Source organism: Athene noctua, chromosome 17 (assembly GCF_965140245.1).
Source record: "Athene noctua chromosome 17, bAthNoc1.hap1.1, whole genome shotgun sequence".
In the NCBI taxonomy this organism is placed as follows: domain Eukaryota; kingdom Metazoa; phylum Chordata; class Aves; order Strigiformes; family Strigidae; genus Athene; species Athene noctua.
In genome coordinates this window covers 3,114,870-3,135,031 of record NC_134053.1, presented here as the reverse complement: position 1 = coordinate 3,135,031, position 20,162 = coordinate 3,114,870, and the positions used below count along the sequence as shown (strand labels likewise).

Genomic DNA, 20,162 nt, shown 5'->3' with positions numbered 1-20,162 from the left:
GTCACAGGGTTATGATTAAACGTTAATGAGCTGCAGCAGATCAAAGCAGAGTCTAGACTAGCATAAAAATGTTGAGAGACCTGAGAAATGAAACATGCAGTGAGACAGAGTGCGCTCAGAATTCTCCTGACTCTGTTGGGGGACCCTGACAGACACTCTTCAAACATATCTAACAAATATTTCCTTAAAATTTTAGCATTGTTATTCTGTGGGAATAGTCTCCTTTTAGTGTCCACATGGGAAAAATATTCTCTGCTGCAGTCTATACTCAGAGACTTGGCAGCCTGACCAGATTATTAAGTGTTAGCTGTGCTGTTCTTAGCCTGTGACAAACTTGGTGGAGTATCATGCAGGCTCATTTATGTCACAAATGACCAGAATGTGGATATTTTGGAGGAACACAAGGAGGGCTGCTCTTGTTTTCTGTCTTCACGCCTCCCTCTCTCAGCTTCCCCTGGGTCCAGTCCCTGGAAGCGTGGCTGAGGCTGTCTAAGGAAAGGGCTGCCCTGTTCTATTTTAGCGTGGAATAATTGTGTGGAAGCTGGGAAGCCATGGCCACCAGGAGCCTAAATCATTACTTGTTCTGTCACCCCTGCAGCCAAACTGTTACGCTAAAGTGATCACGGTGGAGTCTCAAAAGAAGATTGTCATCTACTCCAAACAGCACATCAATGTGAATGAGGAAATTACCTATGACTACAAGTTTCCAATTGAGGATGTAAAAATCCCATGTCTATGTGGCTCTGAGAACTGCAGGGGAACCCTGAACTGAACTCGAGGTTTCTCGTCACACTTGCACCTTCGGCCATGTCAAAACTGTGGTAACCAGGTGTGGTTGCACTTTGCCAAAAAAAGAGGAAAAAAAAAAAAAAACAAAAAACACCCAGAAAAAAAAAGGAAGACAAAAAAATTTAAAAAGGACAAAAAAAATTAAAAAAAAAAAAGAGAGGAAAAAAAAGAGAAGAAAAAAACCAAGCAAGTTTCGCACTTCTGCCAGGATCACGAATGAAAGCAAAAAGCGCACACGCTTACGAGGACTGTTCATGTTTCAGGTGCTCTTTCCTTTTCAGATCCAACACGCACACAAAAAGGTGACTACCATTTTGTGGCATGGTCTATCCAAACACTAGCTTCTCTGTTCAGTCCCTACATTAATGCTCCATCATAGGATAATGGTACCTTTTTTTTTTTTTTTTAGTTGTTATAAACCTTCATCTTTTCATAAATGCTGCTACCTTTTTCTCATCAGTTTTGTTGGTTGAAAAAGACATTCAACGTTTAAATGTGAAGCAGAGACTGAAAATGCCATATAGGGTTTGTTGGGAGCTTGATTGGCTGAAATTGCACAGATTTCTCAGAGTAAGCTGTAAATAAATGTAAGGTTGATGTTACAGAGCAAGCCAGAGGCTTGAGGGTGTGTGAATGGGTGTGTGCGTGTGCTTGGGTGTGTGTATGTATGGAGATGTGTCCGCAACGAGACTATAGGTGAACTGTCCTGCCTTGTTGTTAGGGATGAGCCTGAACAAGTTCCCTAAGCCAGACACCCCGGGGAAGAGTCAGGTCAGCTGCAGACCTCAACGCCTTGGGCTCGTCTCTAATTTTCATATGCCATGCTGGTATACTGGGGGATCAAAACCTCTGCGCCCGTACATGAGAGACATTTGGATACTGCAGTCACTAGTAAAGAAATCAAGTCAGTTGTGTAGCTGTAGCATCGTGGCACAGCGTGTGGCCTTTAGGGATGCCCGTTTCTTGGAGATCTGTTTGTCTTGCGTGCAAAAAAAGGCTGAGTCTGAAATTAAGTGGACTATTCAGCCTGTGTTTACCCTGCAGAAATCTTACCCTCCTTGGAAGCATACACTACGGCCCACGTTTGTAACAGGATTTTCTTCCTGTAGATGGGGAACAGGCTAATGTGTGTCTCATATTAACTTCTCTCATTTTTGTTTGCATTTCCCTGCCCTTCCAGCATTTTGCGTGGATTATTTGCTCTGTCCTTGAATGTGGGAGATGCCTCCTGTGATAGGAGCAAGCTGTGTCGTGCCGCTCTCCTCCCTTTGTTACTCAGTAACTTGCCTTGGGGTGGTCCCATCCCTCCAGTAATAACATGGTAAAAGTGTCCCCCGGAGCAGGCTGTGGGAGCAACCCTGTCCTCCTCCATCTACAGCATGAAAATGAATGCTGCTTTACATTTGGAAGGCATACTTTGAAATTATTTTTCAATATATTTTGTCCTTGTAGATGTGCTGAGGTGAAGGTTGCAGTTCTTCGAGATGTTCCATTTAAAAATGGGACAAAACACCAAGTAAATACTTCTTTGGATGCGATCTGAAAACGTTACGCGACCGTTCAGGTATAGACAGGATCAGTTTTTCAACTTGCATTGAATGTCTCCTGCTTTAAAAGTAGAGATTAGTTGTACTAAAACCTTTTTAATTGGCTTGTAAGGGGAAGTTGCAATGTCATTACGAAATGGGAAGATTATTTGCATAATGAAACATCATCTCCCCACAGAACAAATGGTACAGCTGTATTTTTGTAGCCTTTCAAAATCAGTGATAATCGCTGTATGACCACAGCTCCACGATCAGAGGTTACAACCTTGCAAAAGAGTTTCTTGGAAGTTTTCTCAGCTGTTAACACGGAATTGCCAGGCCTGCACTGTGGAGTGGAGCTTGTAAAGTAGGTTAGAGCTCTGCGTCTGAATTTCTTCTTTAGACAAAAGGCCTGAAAGAACAGGAACACACAGACTGCTACAAGCTGCCTTAATACTGCCTGTATTTCTGTCTGAGGGCGAGGAAATTGTCACTGAGATTGGACAGTCCATGGTCTCATCTCTGTTTTGGTTTTGTTCTGTTGTTTCCCCCTGCTCTTTATAAATCTTCCAGCAATTGGGTAACGGTGACCCAGAACCTGAAATTATGAGAAGCACAACTAGTTTCTGTCATTGAACATTGGTTGTAACTGCAGCGATGGCAGGAGCATTTGGGAGTTAAACCAGCTGCTCTATTTATTTTATTTTAAATAAGGTTCATCTTGTTGTGTTGATGCTCCAGTTGGTATCTCTACAGCTTGGCCTTTTACTTTCATAGCTTTGGAAATGCACAGAAGTTTCCTGTGTCTCAGAACTGAAGCCCCTGCGTGCGGCGGTTGTGCCGCTGTCCTTGGCCTTCTTCCTCTCTGGTCCATCAAACCAGTGTGTTAACTGTGGTTTTGTGGGGGCAAAGACACCCCACGTGGCCCAGCCCCTATGTACCTGCTGACAGTTTTGTATTTCCAGCATACCTGTGTGCTCTGGATGGGATTAGCCCCTGCAGTTTGCCTTAATTTTTGTTGAGGAGAGGTGGGGAGGCAGGTCACGGTCTTGTGAAGTGAGACCTACGGGCTGGGGTACTTCATCATGTTTTTAGGAGCACCAGAGGGACTTGGGTGCCAAAGACTGTGAGCACCTAAATCACTTGGATACTTCTGAAACTGCCCGTAACCCCTCCCTTTTTAGGATCCCAAACAAATAAGATGACTTTTTGGAAGAGCTGAGACCCCAGTAGCCCCTCAGGAGGAAATGGAGCTGTTGGACCCACAGCACTTCTGAAAGCCAAACCTGAGATTGCTCTTTTCTTCCCCGTAAATCTTGGCTTGCAGAGTCCTGCCTGTGCAGCTTTTGTCTCAGACTGCAAAGCTGCCCCATCCCCAAAACAGATCATTTTACAGTGAGGATGATAAGTCTGGTTTAGTGACTTCCATGAGTTGCCGCAGTTGCCTGTGGCTGCCCTGCCCCTGCAAGCTTGGCGGGTCTCACTGGGGCAGGGGAGCCCTGCAGCCACAGGACATGGTTTTGGAAGCCATGGAGATGCCTCTCTGATCCCTCCCGGGTACTTTGGTGAGATGAGAGGAGAAAGGCAGAAGGTGTGTGATTCACACACCAACCTGGATCGGACCCAGCGTTTGCCTCCGTGGTCAGCAGGGGCACTCCAGCACTCCATGGAAATAGTGGCAAGGACTAAACAAGAAAACTCACCAGTACGTGCTGCTTTAGAGAGATTTAGTGAAGTTTTGTTGGCTGAAAAGCTTGTCCCCAATTTATTTTCACTTAAATAGAAACCGAAGACATAAAAAGAGAGAGGTGTTGCCTGTGCTCCCTGCAAAATCATATCTCGCCAAGGGAAATAACCCAAGAGAACAGTGCAAAACTTTTGGAAATACAGCTTAAATCTTTAGTTTCCCAACACGAAGCTGGTTTGAGTTCAGGGTGGCAGTTTCTAGGAAGCAGGGTCTGTGCTTGCAAATCCCACCTGCTGCTGCCCAACACCTTCATTTATCCATTTGGTTTGCACCCGTTTGCAGTTCCAGGTTGGTCCCGGTATAAGTGGTCGGTGACTATCGGGGGTCCAGGAGGGGAAGGGGCTCATCTTGCAGATATTTATATTGTATAGAGCAGCTTATTTCTACAAGAAAAAAAAAAAAAAAAAAGAATTTTTAAACTCCAACAAAGTATACAGTAGTTTCAGTTCTGGGTTTTGTGACTTTTTTCAGGGATCATTTCAGTGCATTTCTGTATAAAATAAAAATTTAAGGAAAAAAGGATTTTGAAGTATAAAAAAAATGCATCTTCTGTACATAGGCAAACTCAAGAATCTTCTCTTCAAACACTGTTTCTTGTAGAAACATGTTGAAATTTTTTTGCTGATTTCTTTGTACTTCAAGAGCATGTAAATAATTTATTAAAAGTGACTATTGTAATTTGGAGTTCTTTTTAAACAGATTCCAGCTCTAAATGATGCCGAGGAGATGGGGAGGAAGAAGGACTAAGTAAAGCAAAGGAGCTGGTGGCATTTACAGCTTGTGTCAAGCTTTGTATAATGTAAATTCTGTATAAATATGTTTTTTGTCAAATAAATAGATGGAATTAGAAGCATTAAGAAACTGAAGACAAAAAAATTGCCAAGTCAAGGCTTCTTCTTTCCCCCCCACCCCAGTCTGAAACCTAATGTGCAAAATCTATTTATTTCAAGCGAGGAAATGTGTACAGTCTAATAGACAACCTAAAATGTATTTAAGCAAGTTTGCAACTGGATTTTTTTCAATTTAATATTTGTTTTGTTTATGAGTTTCCTCCTTAATTGCCACTGTAGTATTTGTCCAAGTGAAAAGAAACACATCGTAACGGACACTTTAAAACAAATGGGCAGTTTTAAAAGCCAAATGGAAGAACACCCGGCTCCCAATCCTTGCAGTTTTCTGGTTCTATAAACAGGTTGTTTTAATTCACAGTGTGAAAATAAAGGGCCTCCTTTAAAAGGAGGCAGGTTAAATGGTTTGCAATAAATGAAAAAAAAAAATATTTTTTTTAAGTTCCTTAAAAAACCAACTCTGCTTTGAAGATTTAGGATTTCTGCTTTTTCTTTCGTTAAGCAAATTTATAAATTTAGGGATGTTTTGTGCATATAGAATCTGTCACCAGTATGTATCTTGTTTTGAAGAAAGTGTTTTTGTTGTGGATGTGTCATGCTGTATATATTTGTTCATATTTTTGTGAATTGAATACTATGTACCATTGTATTATAGTAACTTTTATAAAGCAAACCATAAATATACTGACTTTTCTTACAGAAAAATTATGTTGTGCTTAATGTATAACCAGGGCAGTTTTTTGCTCTCAGACCTGTGCTGTGAACCATGAGAGCTCAAGGAACCAGATCCAGAAAAAGGATAGTTCGAGGAACCAATTTTCAGCAAAGTTTACTGAAAATAATAATTCTGGTGAGCAGGAAATTACTTTAAGCAACATTATATATTGCATGAAAGAAATACGTGAGTGATTTAAGTTTATAAACTTAAAATTTTCTTAGTGTTAAAAATCCTTACAACCCTTAGAGCCAGGTGCTGGCCCCCTGGCCACGGTGCCCGTGTCCCTGACCTGTCCAACCTCAGTGGTGCTGCCTGGGCAGGTGAGGTCCCTGCTCCTGCAGCCTCTGCCCGGGATTTTTCTGATCTCACATCTTGGGGTTTTTTTTAAACTTTATGGAGGCGAAAGCCCTTAATCTACCAAGTGAGATGTTCGTGTTGCTGGTCTGGGTGATGCTGTGAGGCTGCTGGGGCCAGAGACCCCTTTTTTGGTTTTCCTTTTAAATTAGTTTATTCAAATCTGAAATTAATTCTGTTACCCGTAGTTTACAGGAGGGGAAGCTGCTGAGGTTTGGTGCAGGTAAAAGCACAGCCTGGATCCGGCCACGTGTCCCCAACCCTCCCTCGTTGGGGACTGCTGCTGTGAACGTGCTGGTGGTCCAAGTGGCTTCTCTGAGCTTTTGGATGAAAAAGTTTCCTGGAGCAGGGGCGCATGGGGTGGCTGATGGAGGAGGAAAAGGGGAGAGGCAGGAGAGAGCCTGGCCTGTAGGTGACTTCCCAGCTCGGTTCTCAGCTTCCACAGCTGCCCCCGGTGGCTGAGGGAGGGGATGGGGATGCGGGACAGCCCAACCTCGCAGGGCTCAGCTCGGCGGTGGCTGGATGGGGCAGGGGCATGGGCTGGGGGGAGAGCTCGTGTCTGCGGAGCCCCTGCTGAGCTGGGGGCTTGGCCGGGGCTTGGCTGCTCGGGGTTTGAGCAGCTTCGATGCTGGGAAACGGGGAGCAGTGGTGGGTGCACTGGGGCTTCAGGGGGCGGATGTGCAACAGTGGGGACACCTGCGGGTGCTGGAGACCCCGAAATGTTGTTCAGCAGTTGTGTGCTGAGGGCTGCGGCCTCCTCGGGGAGCCACAGCCAGCGTGGGGTGGAGAGGCGCCAGCCCTGACCTGTTAACCTGCCAGGCACTCAAAGCTGTGACAGAACAGGGTTTTATTGTGTTGGTGGGGAAAAGTCCCCTTGCAAAGGACAGTGACAACACCAGAGCGATGCCCAGAGGGGACTCTGCACACACAGCCAGGATCTGAGCCAAGGAATCACCGCCAACACCAGCAATTGCTTCTTGAAATACGGGAGAAACCCCAACTCTTCATTAACTCAGGAATTTACAGGTATTAGAGCAAGATTGCGTTGCCTTGGGAAGGCTGAAATACGTAAATTCGATTAAGTCTCATTCCAGAATGTTGTAGCTACCCTAAAACCATGTGTTTAATCTCAGCAAATTCAAGATTGAGTCTAAAAGCAATTAAATCTTACAAAATGAGACGCACCGAGAGGCAAACGCCTCCGTGCTTTCCTCTCCCAGCTTCCCGCGTAGCTAAAATTAACAGAAAACTTTCAATAGACTAAAATTTAAGCGCTCCCAGTTGTTTCTTCTGTCTTCCTCCGTAGCTCCGTGTCTTTGGCACATGCCTTGTATCTGCTCTTTGTTAAGAATTCGGTGGTTTGGATCAGATCAAACTGCTTCTTAAGAGTGTGTTTGCTATTTCCCACGCTCCCTCTCCTGAGGAGTCACTGGAGGGCAGTGCTGGGGCTGGGTCGGGGTAGGTGTTGAGTCCTTTTACATCTCCATCTTGGCAGCAGCTTCCCTGGGTTTATGACACTTAGGTCTGGGCTATTTACCAAAGCACTGGCTGTTTCCCGGTTCGTTTGTGAGTCAGCTCGTTAGGGGCGAGGGTGGCGTTTTTGTGCCGTCCTCTAGATGCGCTTGGTCTCCCCGTTGGGCTCCAGGATGGTCAGGTTTCCTCTCGCATCTTGATCTATTTCTATTGCTTCAAACAGAGACTTGAAGTTCCCGGCGCCGAAGCCCTGCGGAGGTGACAACGTTACAGACCGCGGGGACGGGCAGCGGGTTCATCACCTGGGAGGGAGCAGCACCCAGAGCTGCCTGGGTGACGGCACGTGATGGCCCTGAGCTCTCCAAGCCAAGGTCACTGTGAAATCCCCAAACCAACCTGGTGGTTGTGTCGCTGGATGACCTCCAGAAAGACCGTGGGTCTGTCTTGAACTGGTTTGGTGAAGATCTGGAGCAGGTAGCCTTTCTCATCAAAATCCACCAGGATTTTCAGTTCCTGGGGAAAAGAAATGGGGCAACAGCTCAAAGACTCACAGAGGAGCAAGGGGATCCTTTTCCATCACCCTCATCCCTGCAAAACACTGCGGGGAGCCAGTCCAGCCGCCGGGCAAACCTTTTCCCTCTCAGGCTGCCCTGACTCACCTCCAGCTTGTCGATGCTCTCCTTCACTTTGATTTTGGCAGTTTTCAGCCTCTCCCGCAGCATCTGGTAGTAGCTGGATGGCACGTCCATGAACTGCATGCCCCGCTGCTTCAGGTTGGTGATCTGCAAGGCAGGGGAGACCCCGGCGTGTGTCCGCTGGGCTTGGGGCTCGTTCGTGGGGAGGTTTGTGCCAGGAGGGTGGCCCAGGACGAGCAGTGTCGGGAGGCAGGGTGATGCTTTCCCGTGACATTGGCCAACCTTATGCGTGGGGACCCGTCCCACCCTCCTGCTTCGGGCACCAGGAACGGGCCCAAGATCCCTCTCCAGGCAGCGCGGAGCTGGTCCCCATGCAAAGATGCTTCGTCCCACCCTGACCCCCCAACACCTCTGGGGGCCTCTTGGTCTGGACGGGAGTTCAAAGCCAAGTGCTCGACAGCAGCTGGGCTCAGTCCAGACCAGCACCTGCCCCAGGGGAAGGTGGGTGATGCGCTGCGGTGGCTCAGCCCAGGCTGCCCCAGCTCCCCACCAGCCACCCCCCGAGGGCAGCACATGCCATTTGCAGCCCCCAGTTGCTTTAAGCCGGAGGGATGAGCATCTCCCAGCAACTTGCAGGTGGAGGCAGGTCCCTTTCCAGCAACTCACTGGGCAGTTAATCCTGGTTGTAAAACAACCACGGCGCAAAGCCTGCTCAGCCTGCCTGTGTCCTTGTACCCCAACGAGGGCCATAGTCCACCACCCCCCCTGCAGGGACTGTGCCCGGCGGGATGGGGCAGAGGTGGAGTGGGGCAGGACGGGCCGGGGCAGGGACCTGCCGGGGCTGCACTCACCGCCGAGATGATGTCGGAGGTGTTCAGTGCGATGTGCTGGACTCCAGCCCCTCCATAGTAGTCGATATATTCCTACAGGGAAAAAAAGTCACTGCGTGAGTGACAGCACAACTATAGCGTGCAAAGGGCTGGGCTGGGCTTAAAAACGTGAAAGCAAAATTGGCCGAGGGAGCACAAAATGACAAAATGACGTGAAATCAGGGGTAAACCAGCTCTGTGCTGGCAGCTCTCCAGGGTTTGCCAGCCCTTTGCAGGCACAAGCGATCAAGGGCTGCTTTCTAGGGAGGCACCTTCGCACAGCCGGCTCCAAACCACTGACCCCTTGGTCCCTTTTCTGTCACCAAAGCCCCCGCTCAAGGTGGTGGCAGCCTGATGGACGCACCCACCTGAATCTGAGATTTCCTCTTGCCGAGCGCCGGCTCATTGATGGGCATCTTGATGGTCTCTTCGTAGTTGGTCACCACGATGGAGCGCAGGGCGCTGAACTCGGTGTGCAGCTGCTTGTCATCCACTGACCAGAAGCGGTGGAAGAGCAGGTTCTTCTGGTACCTGTCCAGGCCACAAAAGGCACAATCAAGTCCCTTGCTCCATCCCCACATAATGAAGCTCTGCTCTGGCTTAATTAGCCTCAGCAGCTGATGTTGGAGAGGATGAGAGCAGGAGAGGGGTGCTGCTGCTCCATCCCTCCTCCTGCCAACCATCCCTACTCTTACCAGTCCGCCACTGGGACCATCTGGAGGTCGGGCTGGTTCCCCACGACGTGGTCAACGAAATTGAGCTTGGCACTCGGTCTGCGGGGGGAAGCCGGGGGTGGCTCTCAGCTGGGCTCAGGGGCACCCCGTGGCATAGGGGGTCCAGGGCAAGGCAGTGGGGACCTGTCCAGCTCCTCGCTGGGACATCCCACCGGCGCACAATGGCAAAGACGACTCACAACTTGGGCAGCATGGGGTCTTTGAAGAGGGGTGGGTGGTACCCGGGTAGGAAGAGGCCCTTGTAGTTGAGCTTTTCTATCAAGGTGTGAGTGGTGTCACCGTACTGTGAGAGGGAGGAAAGCGGTTGCATGGTGGCCCTGGCTTTTTGGGGACCTCCTGGGTCCAGCCTGCTCCCACGGACCCCGCTCCAGCGTGAGGGCTCCAACTCCACAGCTGCCCTGCACTTACCGTCTGGATCACCGCGAACTTCACCTTCCCGAATTTGTCCTCCTCCACCCAGGGCTCCTTCACCACCACGGCTCCGCGCTCCTTGGCTTTCTGGGCAGAAGGAGAGAGACCCCCCCGTCCTGCTGCAGCTCCCCTGGGCTGGGGGGAGATGTCCCCAGGCCCCTCCCCGCCTCCCCTCACCGCTTCGGGGTGCCGTGCGGGACGGGGCAGAGGAGCTGCCTACCTGCACGATGAAGTCACAGTCCTCCACTTCGAAGGCGACGTCCTTCACCCCGTCACCGTGCTTCACCAGGTGCTCCCCCATCTCTGCCCGGAGCAAGAGCAGCCACAGGCATGAGCAGAGGTGCTTTGCTCCACCGCAACCGTTTCCCGCTTTATCCCCAGCCCTGCGGCACTTACCCTCATTCCCTGGGTTGAGAGCGGACGAGAGAACAAACACAATCTGGTGAGGAAGGAGAGGCGAGGTGAGGAATGGAGACGTGGGGGTGCTGCTGCGGCCCCAGCCTGGGGCAGAGGCACCGCAGACGGGGTGTAACGGCACAAACGGGTTTCAGCAGCACCCACGTGCCTGACGCTGGCTCGTCTTCCCCCAGAATCCACCCTGGCAGTGGTACCGCCGCAAGGTCCGTCAGTCCCCTTACCTTGTCCTGCTTGATGACGTGTGACACCACCTCCCTGCTGCCCGTCTCCAGCCCCCGGTACGCCAGCTCCTCGAAGCCCAGCTTGTTGCAGTAGTAGGACGCAGCCTGAGGGCAGGCGAGAGCCGTCCCGGGTGAAACCACGGTGCCGGTGTCCCCTGGTTCCCACGGGGCTCCCCACAGCCAGAGCAGCACCAACACCCCGTGGGGAACGGCCGCCGCAGCGTGTGCGAGTCACACGTGTGTGTGTAGGGAGCAACCGAGCTCTTCTGCTTCCCTCCAGCCAGGGAGGAGCAAGCAGAGGTGTGAAAGGGCCCATATTGGGGAAAAAAACCCCAAACTCGGTGGGCAGTGCTGCCTGCAGAGCCCCCCCAGACCCAACGTGGCCATCAGCAGGCAGGGAGTCGCTGCCGAGGGGGCAACATTTCTGCCTGTCCCCTGTTCACCCGCGAGGTTGTGCCAAAAGCAGCTCAGGGTTGAAGCAGAGGGAATTTTAACTCGCCAGCAAGCAGAACGATGGCCAACAACGACCACGACGCCGTGTCGCTGCAGGCTGGTGGCCGCAGCTCAGGCTGTGCCACGTGTGCTGGTTTGTGTTTTCCGGGCCCCTCCCGCACCAGCCCCCATCCCGGGCAGCCGCCCCCCTCGCCTTGCGCAAGGGCCCTCGAGGCCGCGGCCGTGCCAGCGGGCGCAGGCGCTGAGCCAGGGACGGGCTGTGGAACCGACCCCCAACAGACCGTCCCCTCCAGCAGGCAACAACCAGAGCGTCCACCCTGCCCCGGCACGGCGGCGGCACGTGTGATGGCCTCACCTGCTTGGCATTGCCGACCCAGAAGGTGATGGAGTGGAAGTGGATGAAGCGGCCTCGTGCGGGCTAAAGGGAAGGGGGAAAACAGGGCTGAGAGCCACCACCGCAGCCTTTCCCGCAGCGCTGCTTGTCTCCGGAGCAGGGAGAAGCAGCAGCCACGACCCTGCAAATGTGTTTCCTGCGAATGCATCTGAATTAACCGGGTGAAACCCCAGCTGCTGCCCCAAAGCAGTGATTTTCCAAAGTGCTTTACAGTCACGTCCTGCAGGATCCTGCTCTGCGGGGTGGAAGGTGCAAAGCTCCAGCTTGGCTCCTGTGACGGCGCGCCCTGTGCGCGGCCCCCGCAGCGGGCTGCCCACCCATGGACCTTGCTGTGTTAAAGATTAATTCTCCTCCAAAATGCTCTTACACAACCACCAGCGCCAGGACAAATCCCCCTTTGCTCTGTTCCCCACTGTCGGCCAACCCGTGGCACCGGGCACCCGACCACGATGGGCACCAGTGGTTTGGAAAACACTTTGTAAGGGAAAAAGGTGGCCAATAGGTGCAACACTTGGAAATAAATGTTGCAATAAATGAGGATTCTGCTTAGGCATTGGGGTTGGCCAGGAAATACTCATCATCTTCCATTTGTCGCTCTCTCCTCCCAAACCAGACAGAAAAAGGAAACAAAAAAATGTCCATTATTAATGTTGATTTACAGTGAAGAATCACATCCTGTGTGGCCCAGCCAGAGAGCAGTTTTACTTCTGATTTTACCAGCTAATCAAGGAGTAAGGAATGAATATTATTTGCATGAAGACAGCTGATGTTTCACACCAGGCAGCAGGGCAGGCCCGCACACACGGAACGGCTCTTACCTTTTCTCCCTTGTCTGTGTAGGATGTCTAAAAGAGAGGATCAGAAAAGAGAGATGTTAGCAGTTCAGGAAGGAACCTCAACCCCCAGAGAGCTCGAATCCAAAGGTCAGTGTATGGCTCTTCTACACGACTTCCAGCCCAGGCACTAAGAAGTCCGTATTTAAGCACAGATTAAACCCGGTAAAGCTCCTGAGAGGTCCCGCACCGTCGACCCCCGGCTGTTTAAATTAATTCCCATCCGTTGCCCCTCACCATTTTTGTGACCTGGCGATGTGACAGCGGCAAAGAGATCGTGACTCCAGGAGGGCCTGTAATATAGTGGTGGCCCAGGGGAAGCTCCTCCTTGACTCCACCTTCTCCCACCCCCAACCTGAAGCGTTTTTGACCCAGAGCTGTGTTTGGTTTGGGTTGGGAACTCCCCGCATCGTCCTGTCTGGGGCCACATCCCGGAGTCCTTTGCTGCCCTGGCTGTGGCACGGCGGGGTTAAACACGGAGGGTGGTGAGGGTGGGAGGCTCTGCGGGGGGAGCCTGTTAACCCACCGCAAAACCTCCCTGGCCATGATGGGGTGATGCAACTGGGGCAACACATCCTCCCCAGCCCCCCCGCCCGCCCCTGGGGACGTTCACCCCTTGGAGGGGACGTGTCCTATCCCGGCCAGCGCGGAGCCGGGACTGTTGGCTGCACACAGAGTCCAGCCACGCGAAGGGCGTCTGGGCCTGGGGCCGCGCGGTGTCACCGTCAGCGCTGCAGGGGCCACAAAACGAGGGAGCGGCGGGATGGGGGTGCACAGACACCCCACGGCTGGGCGTGGAGCTGAGCCGGAGCCACCGGCAGGGCCGGGAGGGTGATCACGGGGGGCCTGGGCGGGTGCCGGGGGTGCGGAGGACGAGCGCGAGGGTCCGGCGGTGGGGCTGTGTCCCCTGCGGCCACGCTCCGTGGGGGACATGGATGCCGTGTGCCGCCCCGGCACGTGTGCCGGGCACAGGCTGGAGAGGGGCCAACAGCAGGGACGGGGTCACAGCTGTATAACCCGATGGCAGTGCCACTGCTGGGCCACTGCGTGTCCCCGTCAGAGCTGTGTCACCTCACGTCATTGCCACCACCGCTGTGTCACCCCATGGCACGGCCACCATGGTACCACCCCATGGCATGATCACTGCTGTGTCACTCCGTGACACCGTGTCACCCCATGGCACTGCCACCACAGTGCCACTGTATGGCACCGCCACCGCTGTGTCACCCCGTGGCACCATCAGAGCTGTCACCCTGTGGCATCGCCACCGCTGTGTCACCCCGTGGCACTGCCACCGCTGTGTCACCCCGTGGCACTGCCACCGCTGTGTCACCCCGTGGCACCATCAGAGCTGTCACCCCGTGGCACCGCCACCGCTGTGTCACCCCGTGGCACCGCCACCACTCTGTCACCCTGTGTCACTGCCACCGCTGTCACCCTGTGTCACCGCCATCGCTGTGTCACCCCGCGCCGGCACTGGCCCCGCCCCCGGCACTGACCCCGCCCCCGTGGGCGGTCCCTCCGCCGGCCCCGCCCCGCCGCCCGTGACGCCGTTTGTCCGCTCCCGGCTCCCGTAGCGGCGCGGCCATGGCGGAGCGGGGCGGGAGCCGCCCCGTCACCATCGGCGACGTGCAGGAGCTGGTGAAGAGGAAGGACGAGATCGAGGCGCAGATCAAGGCCTGCTACGAGCTGCTGGAGGGCGTCAGTGCGGCGGGGCGCGGCGGGGCGGGCGGCGGGGCGCGGGGCCCGGCCTGCGGGCTCGGCTCGCAGCCCCACGGTCGCCTCTTCCCTCGCAGCAAAAGGGCGTCGGGATGAACGAGCCGCTGGTGGACGCCGAGGGGTTTCCCCGCGACGACATCGACCTCTACCAAGTGCGCACCGCGCGGCACAACATCATCTGTGAGTGCGGGGCGCGGCGGCGCGGGCGGCCCCTTCCCGGCGGCAGGGGCGGGATCTCCCGTCTCCAGGCCGGGATCAAGATCCCCGTTACTGAAATGCGTGTGCGGTTCTGACCCCAAAGGCCGTGTCCTTCAGCCCGCTCACCGCACTCCTTCAAGCATGAAAAGCGGGGTTGCTCCGGGTTTGTTTTCCAGGGGTTTTGCTCCCTGCTCGTAGCCGGTGGGGATCGGGTTATCAGGAAAACGCTTTTGTCCGCCCCTTGTTGCAGCAGCCTTGAAATCCTGTTTCTGCTGTGGAGCCCTTTGGGATTCGTGAAATACAGCGATGCGGTTTTGTGTCGTTCGTAGCATAAGCTTTGGGTTAAAAAAAAAAAAAAGCTTGGCATTTTATTTCTTCCCAGGCTTACCCTATGCCTGGTATTTTGGGATGGCTTTTGCTCTATGTATGTAACAGCATGTGACGATGGAAAAAAGCTTCTTGATGATTTCTTGGTGACTGTGGGCCTTGTGTGTTTAATCAAAATTTGTAGGGCGGTTTTCTCAGTGTCTAACATGCAGGGCTGGCAGCAGGACCCAGCAGATCCACCAGCAGAGGTTGTCTCTAGCTGCAGCGGGGATCCGAGGCACCCAGACCGTTCTCTGCACAGCTGGGGAGGAGAGTGTGCGCCGAGAAAGAGCCTTCGATGTGACCGGTCCTGCTGCTGTGTGCTAACGGTGTCACCCACAGGTCTGCAGAACGATCACAAGGCCCTGATGAAGCAGGTGGAGGAAGCTCTTCACCAGCTGCATGCCCGGGAGAAGGAGAAGCACGCCAAGGACGAGGCGGAGGCGCTGGCCGAGGCGCTGAGCCAGAACCTGCCCCAGGCGTTTGCCAAAGTGAACGCGGTGACTCCGGGATCTCCCGCCAGTATCTCGGTGAGTCGGTGGGGTCTGACAGCTCGTGGGGAGGCTGCTTCTGGACCCCGAGAGAAAACGCAGCAGATGGCTTTCTCTGTCATTTGTTAATAAGTGGGAATGAGGGTTTGATTAGGGTTCCCCCTGCTTTTATGCTTTTTTTTCTTTTGTCACACTGGGGTTTCCTGTGAATAAACTAGTCACTGTATGGGAACGAGATGAGTGCTCTCTTCTCAGCTGTATTGTTGCACCACACAGCTCATACCAGGCCTTGCTGACTGTTCTAGCCCCAGTATTTCTCTTCCCATAAAGCAGGACAGAGGAATGAGTCCTTGCAGCTTCCTGAGGATATAACGTAGGTCAGTTGCCTGGATGGTGAGACGAGCAGTGTCACAGCACATCTCTCCCCACGTGGCTGGCTGAAGGGTGATGCTCCTGTAATATCACCTGTCTCTGGAGAAGGCAGATGCTCACCTCTCTTCTGTCTCTGTCCAGGGACTTCAGATTGATGATGAGATTGTGGAGTTTGGTTCCGTCAACGTAAACAACTTCCAGAACTTGCAGAACATCGCCACAGTGGTGCAGCACAGCGAAGGGGTGAGCTCAGTTCTGCTGTAACTGCATTCTCTTGCCTGTCTCTGTTAGCCACAGCTTTTTCTATGGAACTTGGATCTCTGGGATCATCATTTCTGTGTCAGATTCAGTCTGTGCTGTTGTAGCCTCATTCTCTCACAGCATTGAGCTAATTGCTGCTGGATAGGAGAGAGCAGAGACGTGTGTGCTCTTTGCTGTGAGCATCATATTGTCTGTTCTCCCCTGGGGACTCCCTGCAGCAGTGGGCTGCGTTGCTGTGCCACCCTCATGACTTGTGGACTGGCCAAATAAGCTGCCAGAGAATCATCAAGCACTTCATTGTGGAAGTGAGGGATCGCCTGGAGGTGTCTCTCTGCCAGATGATCTCTTCTTCCAGATCTCAGTGCGGGGATGGAAACAGGCACTGCTGAAGAACAGCTCCCTTAGCCCTGATGTTCTTCTGGTGTTTGAGCAGAACAACAAAGAAGGGAGTTGACTTGGTGATGGAAAGTTGCCATCTTTTATTTTTACAGGGTTTTTTTTCCCTCCCTTTCAGAGACCCCTGAGTGTGACTGTGATCCGCAGCGGCAAAAAAGTGCACGTGGGGCTGACTCCGAAGCGCTGGGCCGGGAAGGGCCTCCTGGGGTAAGCTGGCTTTCACTTGCCAGAAGAGATGAGCTTTTGGGCAGCTCAGAGCACGTTTCCTGCAGCAGGGCCAGCTCTCTGCTTTGCTCTCGGGGTGTGTTGCTGCCTGTTCTGACGGACTTCACTGGCGGGTGCAGCTCAGAGCCGGAGGCTGACAGTTTTGCACAGCGATACGGGGAGGCGAGTTGCAGCAAACGTGAGCGCAGGGAGGAGGGGCTCAGTGGCTAGTTTGTCTGGCAGAGAAAACCAATGGAGGAGGGTTGTGGTGGGTCAGATTCATGCCTGTTTGAGGCTTTAATGTTTTCTTCTACCGTCTTCTTTTTCAGCTGCAATATCATTCCCTTGCAAAGATGACCACTGCTTGGAAAACAATAAAGCTGACGTTTGTGCCTGCTTTCTGGACTCTGATCTGGTTTGAAAACTTCCCTACCTGTTATTGCTGAAGCGAATGTTTCAGAGGCTGTGGCTTCTACGTGCCAGACTCACAGAGTCTGAAGGGTTCTGATAGAGCAGGGCCTGCCAGCTGTTCAGAATTGCACTGGATCGTCAGGAGTAGCTTGCAGAGGTACAAGATGTGGCTTCTCATCTCTTATATCAGTTTGGAATGAGGCTCTAGAGAGACCCAAACTTCCCGTGATACAGGCTCTAAAGAGAATGAAATCCTCCTGCTTGGTGATAACAGAACATTCCTTTTTGTCCTCTGTAGAGTTCTCACTGAACATCTTGTAATATGTGCTAAAAAATCCCAGAGCACTTTTTGATATCTGTAATAGTAGATGGCAGTCAGGAAATATGCAAGTTTGATACTTTTATCTTCCCCATGTTACCACAACTTTTGAAGTCACTAAACCTGATGAAAGAATTTTTGGAATGCCTAATTATTTTAAGTTAATGAGATAAGGAATAAGGGTTATAATTCTGCTTTGGTTTACTTTCAGTAGTTCATATAGTTGTGATAGAAGTACTCCTACTCCTAGTCTGGCTTCTCTTTTTTTTTTTTTTTTCTAAATTAAAAAAAAAAAAGTGGTAGTTGGTTTCGGTGTGTATAAACTCTTTGAGGGGATTTCAAGGATGATTGGTTTGTTCTAAGCTTGTTTCCCGTTGAACTTCAAAATATTATCCCAAAACAATAAAACCCAGTAACGCCTCTCTCCGTCTTGTAGAAGTTCTTATTTTGGGCAATAGTTGTGAGCCGGGTTGGGTGGGTTAAACACAGATCTGCACAGACACAACATCATGACCCCTGACCTTCCAGAGCCGAAGCCCAGGTAAGGTGCCAGTCTTTGATTACTGCTTCATAACCAGGTTGTGACACAACACATCACATGTAATGAGCAATTTTGTTATAATTGTTATAACCAGACCTGAAATTAGACTGAAAAAGCGGACTAAGCCCTAGACTTTGAAATCACTCACCCAGGGCTCTGTGGTAAATTGAGTAGATTTACTCTTTTGCTATTTCAAGCGTTTGTGTTTCAGCCTACAGTCCAACAGAGCAGATTCTCACTGAAACCATAAAGCTTCAAAGCAAAGCTCCTTGCTGGGTGATTCCTGCAGGCGCTACGAAGGAAGCGTTGCTGCAGCAGCCCGTGGCAGCGTTCCTTGGATCAGATCGTGTCTAGATAATCCCCATCAAACGCAGTCTCACCCTGATCTTCCAAGTAATTTTCAAAGGGCTGAAACATAGCACTGTGATGCCTCATCTCTTTTCTTGAAGGATAACAGAAGGGGAGGCATTTTGGGACTCTCTTGCATGTGCATCCTGTCTCGCTTTACCAGAGCGGTTCGGAGGCTGAGCCTGCACTGCTGACCCTCACCAGGCGCTGTGACCCACAAAGGCCACTGCATCTCCCAGATCCCCTCCGAAATGCTGCTGGAAAGCAGTGTGATGTCCCTGGCTGTAGTTACTCCCCATGGAGTTGTTCTGTAGGAGGGCTGAGTCTCTGCACAGGACCAGAGTGTCGATAGATGTATGTAAAATCAGAATTTTGAAATGCACACTTCGGGTTTGGGAGCCTTGTTTTTTTGCAAAAGGGTGGCTGTATTGTAGGTGCTAACTAAAATGTAGGTGTAAGTATGTGGATAAACTGGGTATCAAGTTGCAGCTGAAATGTCAGACTGTCAAGGGGCTGGCCTTGGCTGTGGCTCACTTTTACCCGAGCTGCAGGTTAATCTGGATCGAGATACCAGTCCAGGAGAAGAAAAGCTCCCGTGACGCATCCTTCCAGGCCTTTGCATTTGTGCCTCCTGGGATGAAATGATCTAGAAAATCCCAGCTTTCTGTACTGCTCCTGAAATGAGGTTAGGGGGTCAGTCCAGCCCCGTCAGCCAGGTTCACTCCTGCTCTGGGGAGCTCATTTCCCTTTCAGTGTGGAGGGTCTCTGAACGCTTCAGAGGACTCTCAGCTCTGTGAAACTTTTGTAGGAGTGCATCTTCAACCTTCTGTCCTAACCGCTGCGGCCGCAGACCTGCCGGTTGGGTGTCCTGACTAGAACGGGTTGAACGATCCCAGCAAGTGTAATAAACACGTTATGTTGCAGAACCTGCTGTGGACAGGTAAGGTTTGAGCTGCTTCATTAGACCACGCTCAAACTTCTGCTGTAGGACCAGAGCAGAAGACGAGCTGCTCTCTATCAGAATAAATAGGATTTTTGGGCTGGAGAGCAGAGATGGCTCCTGCTATCCTACATGATCAGGGAACGTGGACTGGATGCTGCTGTCTGGGAGGAAAAGCACCGTATCTGGACAAGCTTGGTGTGTGGGTGCTGGTGCACTGAACAAGGCTGCCTTCCTGCACCTAGCAGAGATGGGGTTTAAGGACCAAATCCCTGCTCCTGAAGCCATAGAACTCCCTTGATTTGAAGCAGCTGGTTGTTACCACAAAGGAGGAGTTGAGAGCAGTTGTGTTTTGAGAACCCGCCTCTGTGCAGCAGCCTCTTCAGGTCGAGGAGATAATGTGAGCTGATAACAAAACTCCTTTCCTCTCCCAGCAGGGTATGAGGCTCTTGCTGGGCAGAAGGAAAAACAAATTAGATTTAGAAATTGTTATTATTTGAGCTTAACAGCAAGGCTGCAGTCAACAATTGGGAGTGCTTAGAGCTGATTATCTGCAGTGGTGGAGGCGACTGCTTGGAGTGATCCCTGCGAATGGGGTCCCTTGTGCAAGTGCCATCCTGGCAGAGAGCTGGGGGTGCTGGGGGGACCTGGCAGTGGCTGGAGGCTGATTTTTCTTGCTTTTATTCTGCTTGTCCTGCTCAGGGGTGCCAAGGGAGCAGAAGCTGCCCACAACACCTGGGGGGCACCCACTGGGTAAAAAACTCCTTGTCCCATTCTCCAGACAGGGTGCGGGTTCGGTCCCGAAGGGGTCTGGTGATGCCAAGAGGGACTTTGTCACAGCCACGAGCGGGATTTAGGCTTGGGCAGGGCAAAGGGCTGAACGTCTCCCCACACCACCAGGTTCCTGCTTTGGGCAGGGGGTCTGTCCTTGGCAGCCGGTGGGGATGAAGGGGGTCCCTGCTCTCCCTCTCCAGCCCCCTCTCTCCCCCGGCGCATTCGGGGCTGTCGCTGGCGGCAGCCGGTGCCGCCGTTGCCTGGGAACGGCAGTCGGAGGCAAACGGAGCGGGGACTGGTGTGACGGTGAGCGGTGGCATCCCCAGGGGGGGTTCTCAGGGCAGTTGGGGAGGCACCAAGGTCTGGAGGAGGCTTGGGAACGATTCTGTGGTCACCCCGG

At 52.2% G+C, this 20,162-nt stretch overlaps 3 protein-coding genes across 10 annotated transcripts in view; 2 read left to right on the top strand and 1 right to left on the bottom strand.

Annotated features, from left to right (window-relative positions):
• Positions 1–5,593, top strand: part of SETD1B (SET domain containing 1B, histone lysine methyltransferase) — a 54,599-nt gene extending 49,006 nt beyond the window's left edge. For 2 of the 6 annotated variants that reach the window (XM_074920856.1, XM_074920857.1), the window contains exon 18: positions 599–5,593. In XM_074920856.1, coding sequence (XP_074776957.1) covers positions 599–772 — 174 coding nt within the window. In that variant the 3' untranslated portion in view covers positions 773–5,593. The remainder of the gene's footprint in view (positions 1–598) is intronic. The other 4 variants (XR_012634674.1, XR_012634675.1, XR_012634672.1 and 1 more) reach the window with 4 other exon arrangements.
• Positions 5,594–6,832: 1,239 nt separating this feature from the next.
• On the bottom strand, positions 6,833–14,044 carry HPD (4-hydroxyphenylpyruvate dioxygenase). The gene is made up of 14 exons (XM_074921462.1): positions 13,922–14,044; positions 12,408–12,434; positions 11,551–11,613; positions 10,743–10,847; positions 10,501–10,543; positions 10,325–10,407; positions 10,102–10,191; positions 9,873–9,976; positions 9,655–9,732; positions 9,328–9,490; positions 8,942–9,013; positions 8,115–8,237; positions 7,852–7,968; positions 6,833–7,705 (listed from the first exon to the last, which is right to left on the bottom strand). Exons 1-14 carry the CDS (start codon positions 14,042–14,044, stop codon positions 7,595–7,597), a joined length of 1,302 nt encoding a protein of 433 aa, XP_074777563.1. The 3' UTR covers positions 6,833–7,594.
• On the top strand, positions 13,994–17,581 carry PSMD9 (proteasome 26S subunit, non-ATPase 9). 3 transcript variants are annotated; one of them, XM_074921464.1, is made up of 6 exons: positions 13,994–14,123; positions 14,219–14,321; positions 15,048–15,235; positions 15,719–15,811; positions 16,344–16,432; positions 16,759–17,581. In XM_074921464.1, exons 1-6 carry the CDS (start codon positions 14,010–14,012, stop codon positions 16,784–16,786), a joined length of 615 nt encoding a protein of 204 aa, XP_074777565.1. In that variant the 5' UTR covers positions 13,994–14,009; the 3' UTR covers positions 16,787–17,581. The 3 variants fall into 3 exon arrangements, with proteins under 3 accessions (XP_074777565.1, XP_074777564.1, XP_074777566.1); XM_074921463.1 differs by having other exon boundaries at positions 15,710–15,811; XM_074921465.1 differs by lacking the exons at positions 14,219–14,321; positions 15,048–15,235 and having other exon boundaries at positions 14,010–14,123; positions 15,710–15,811.
• The last annotated feature ends 2,581 nt before the right edge of the window (positions 17,582–20,162 follow it).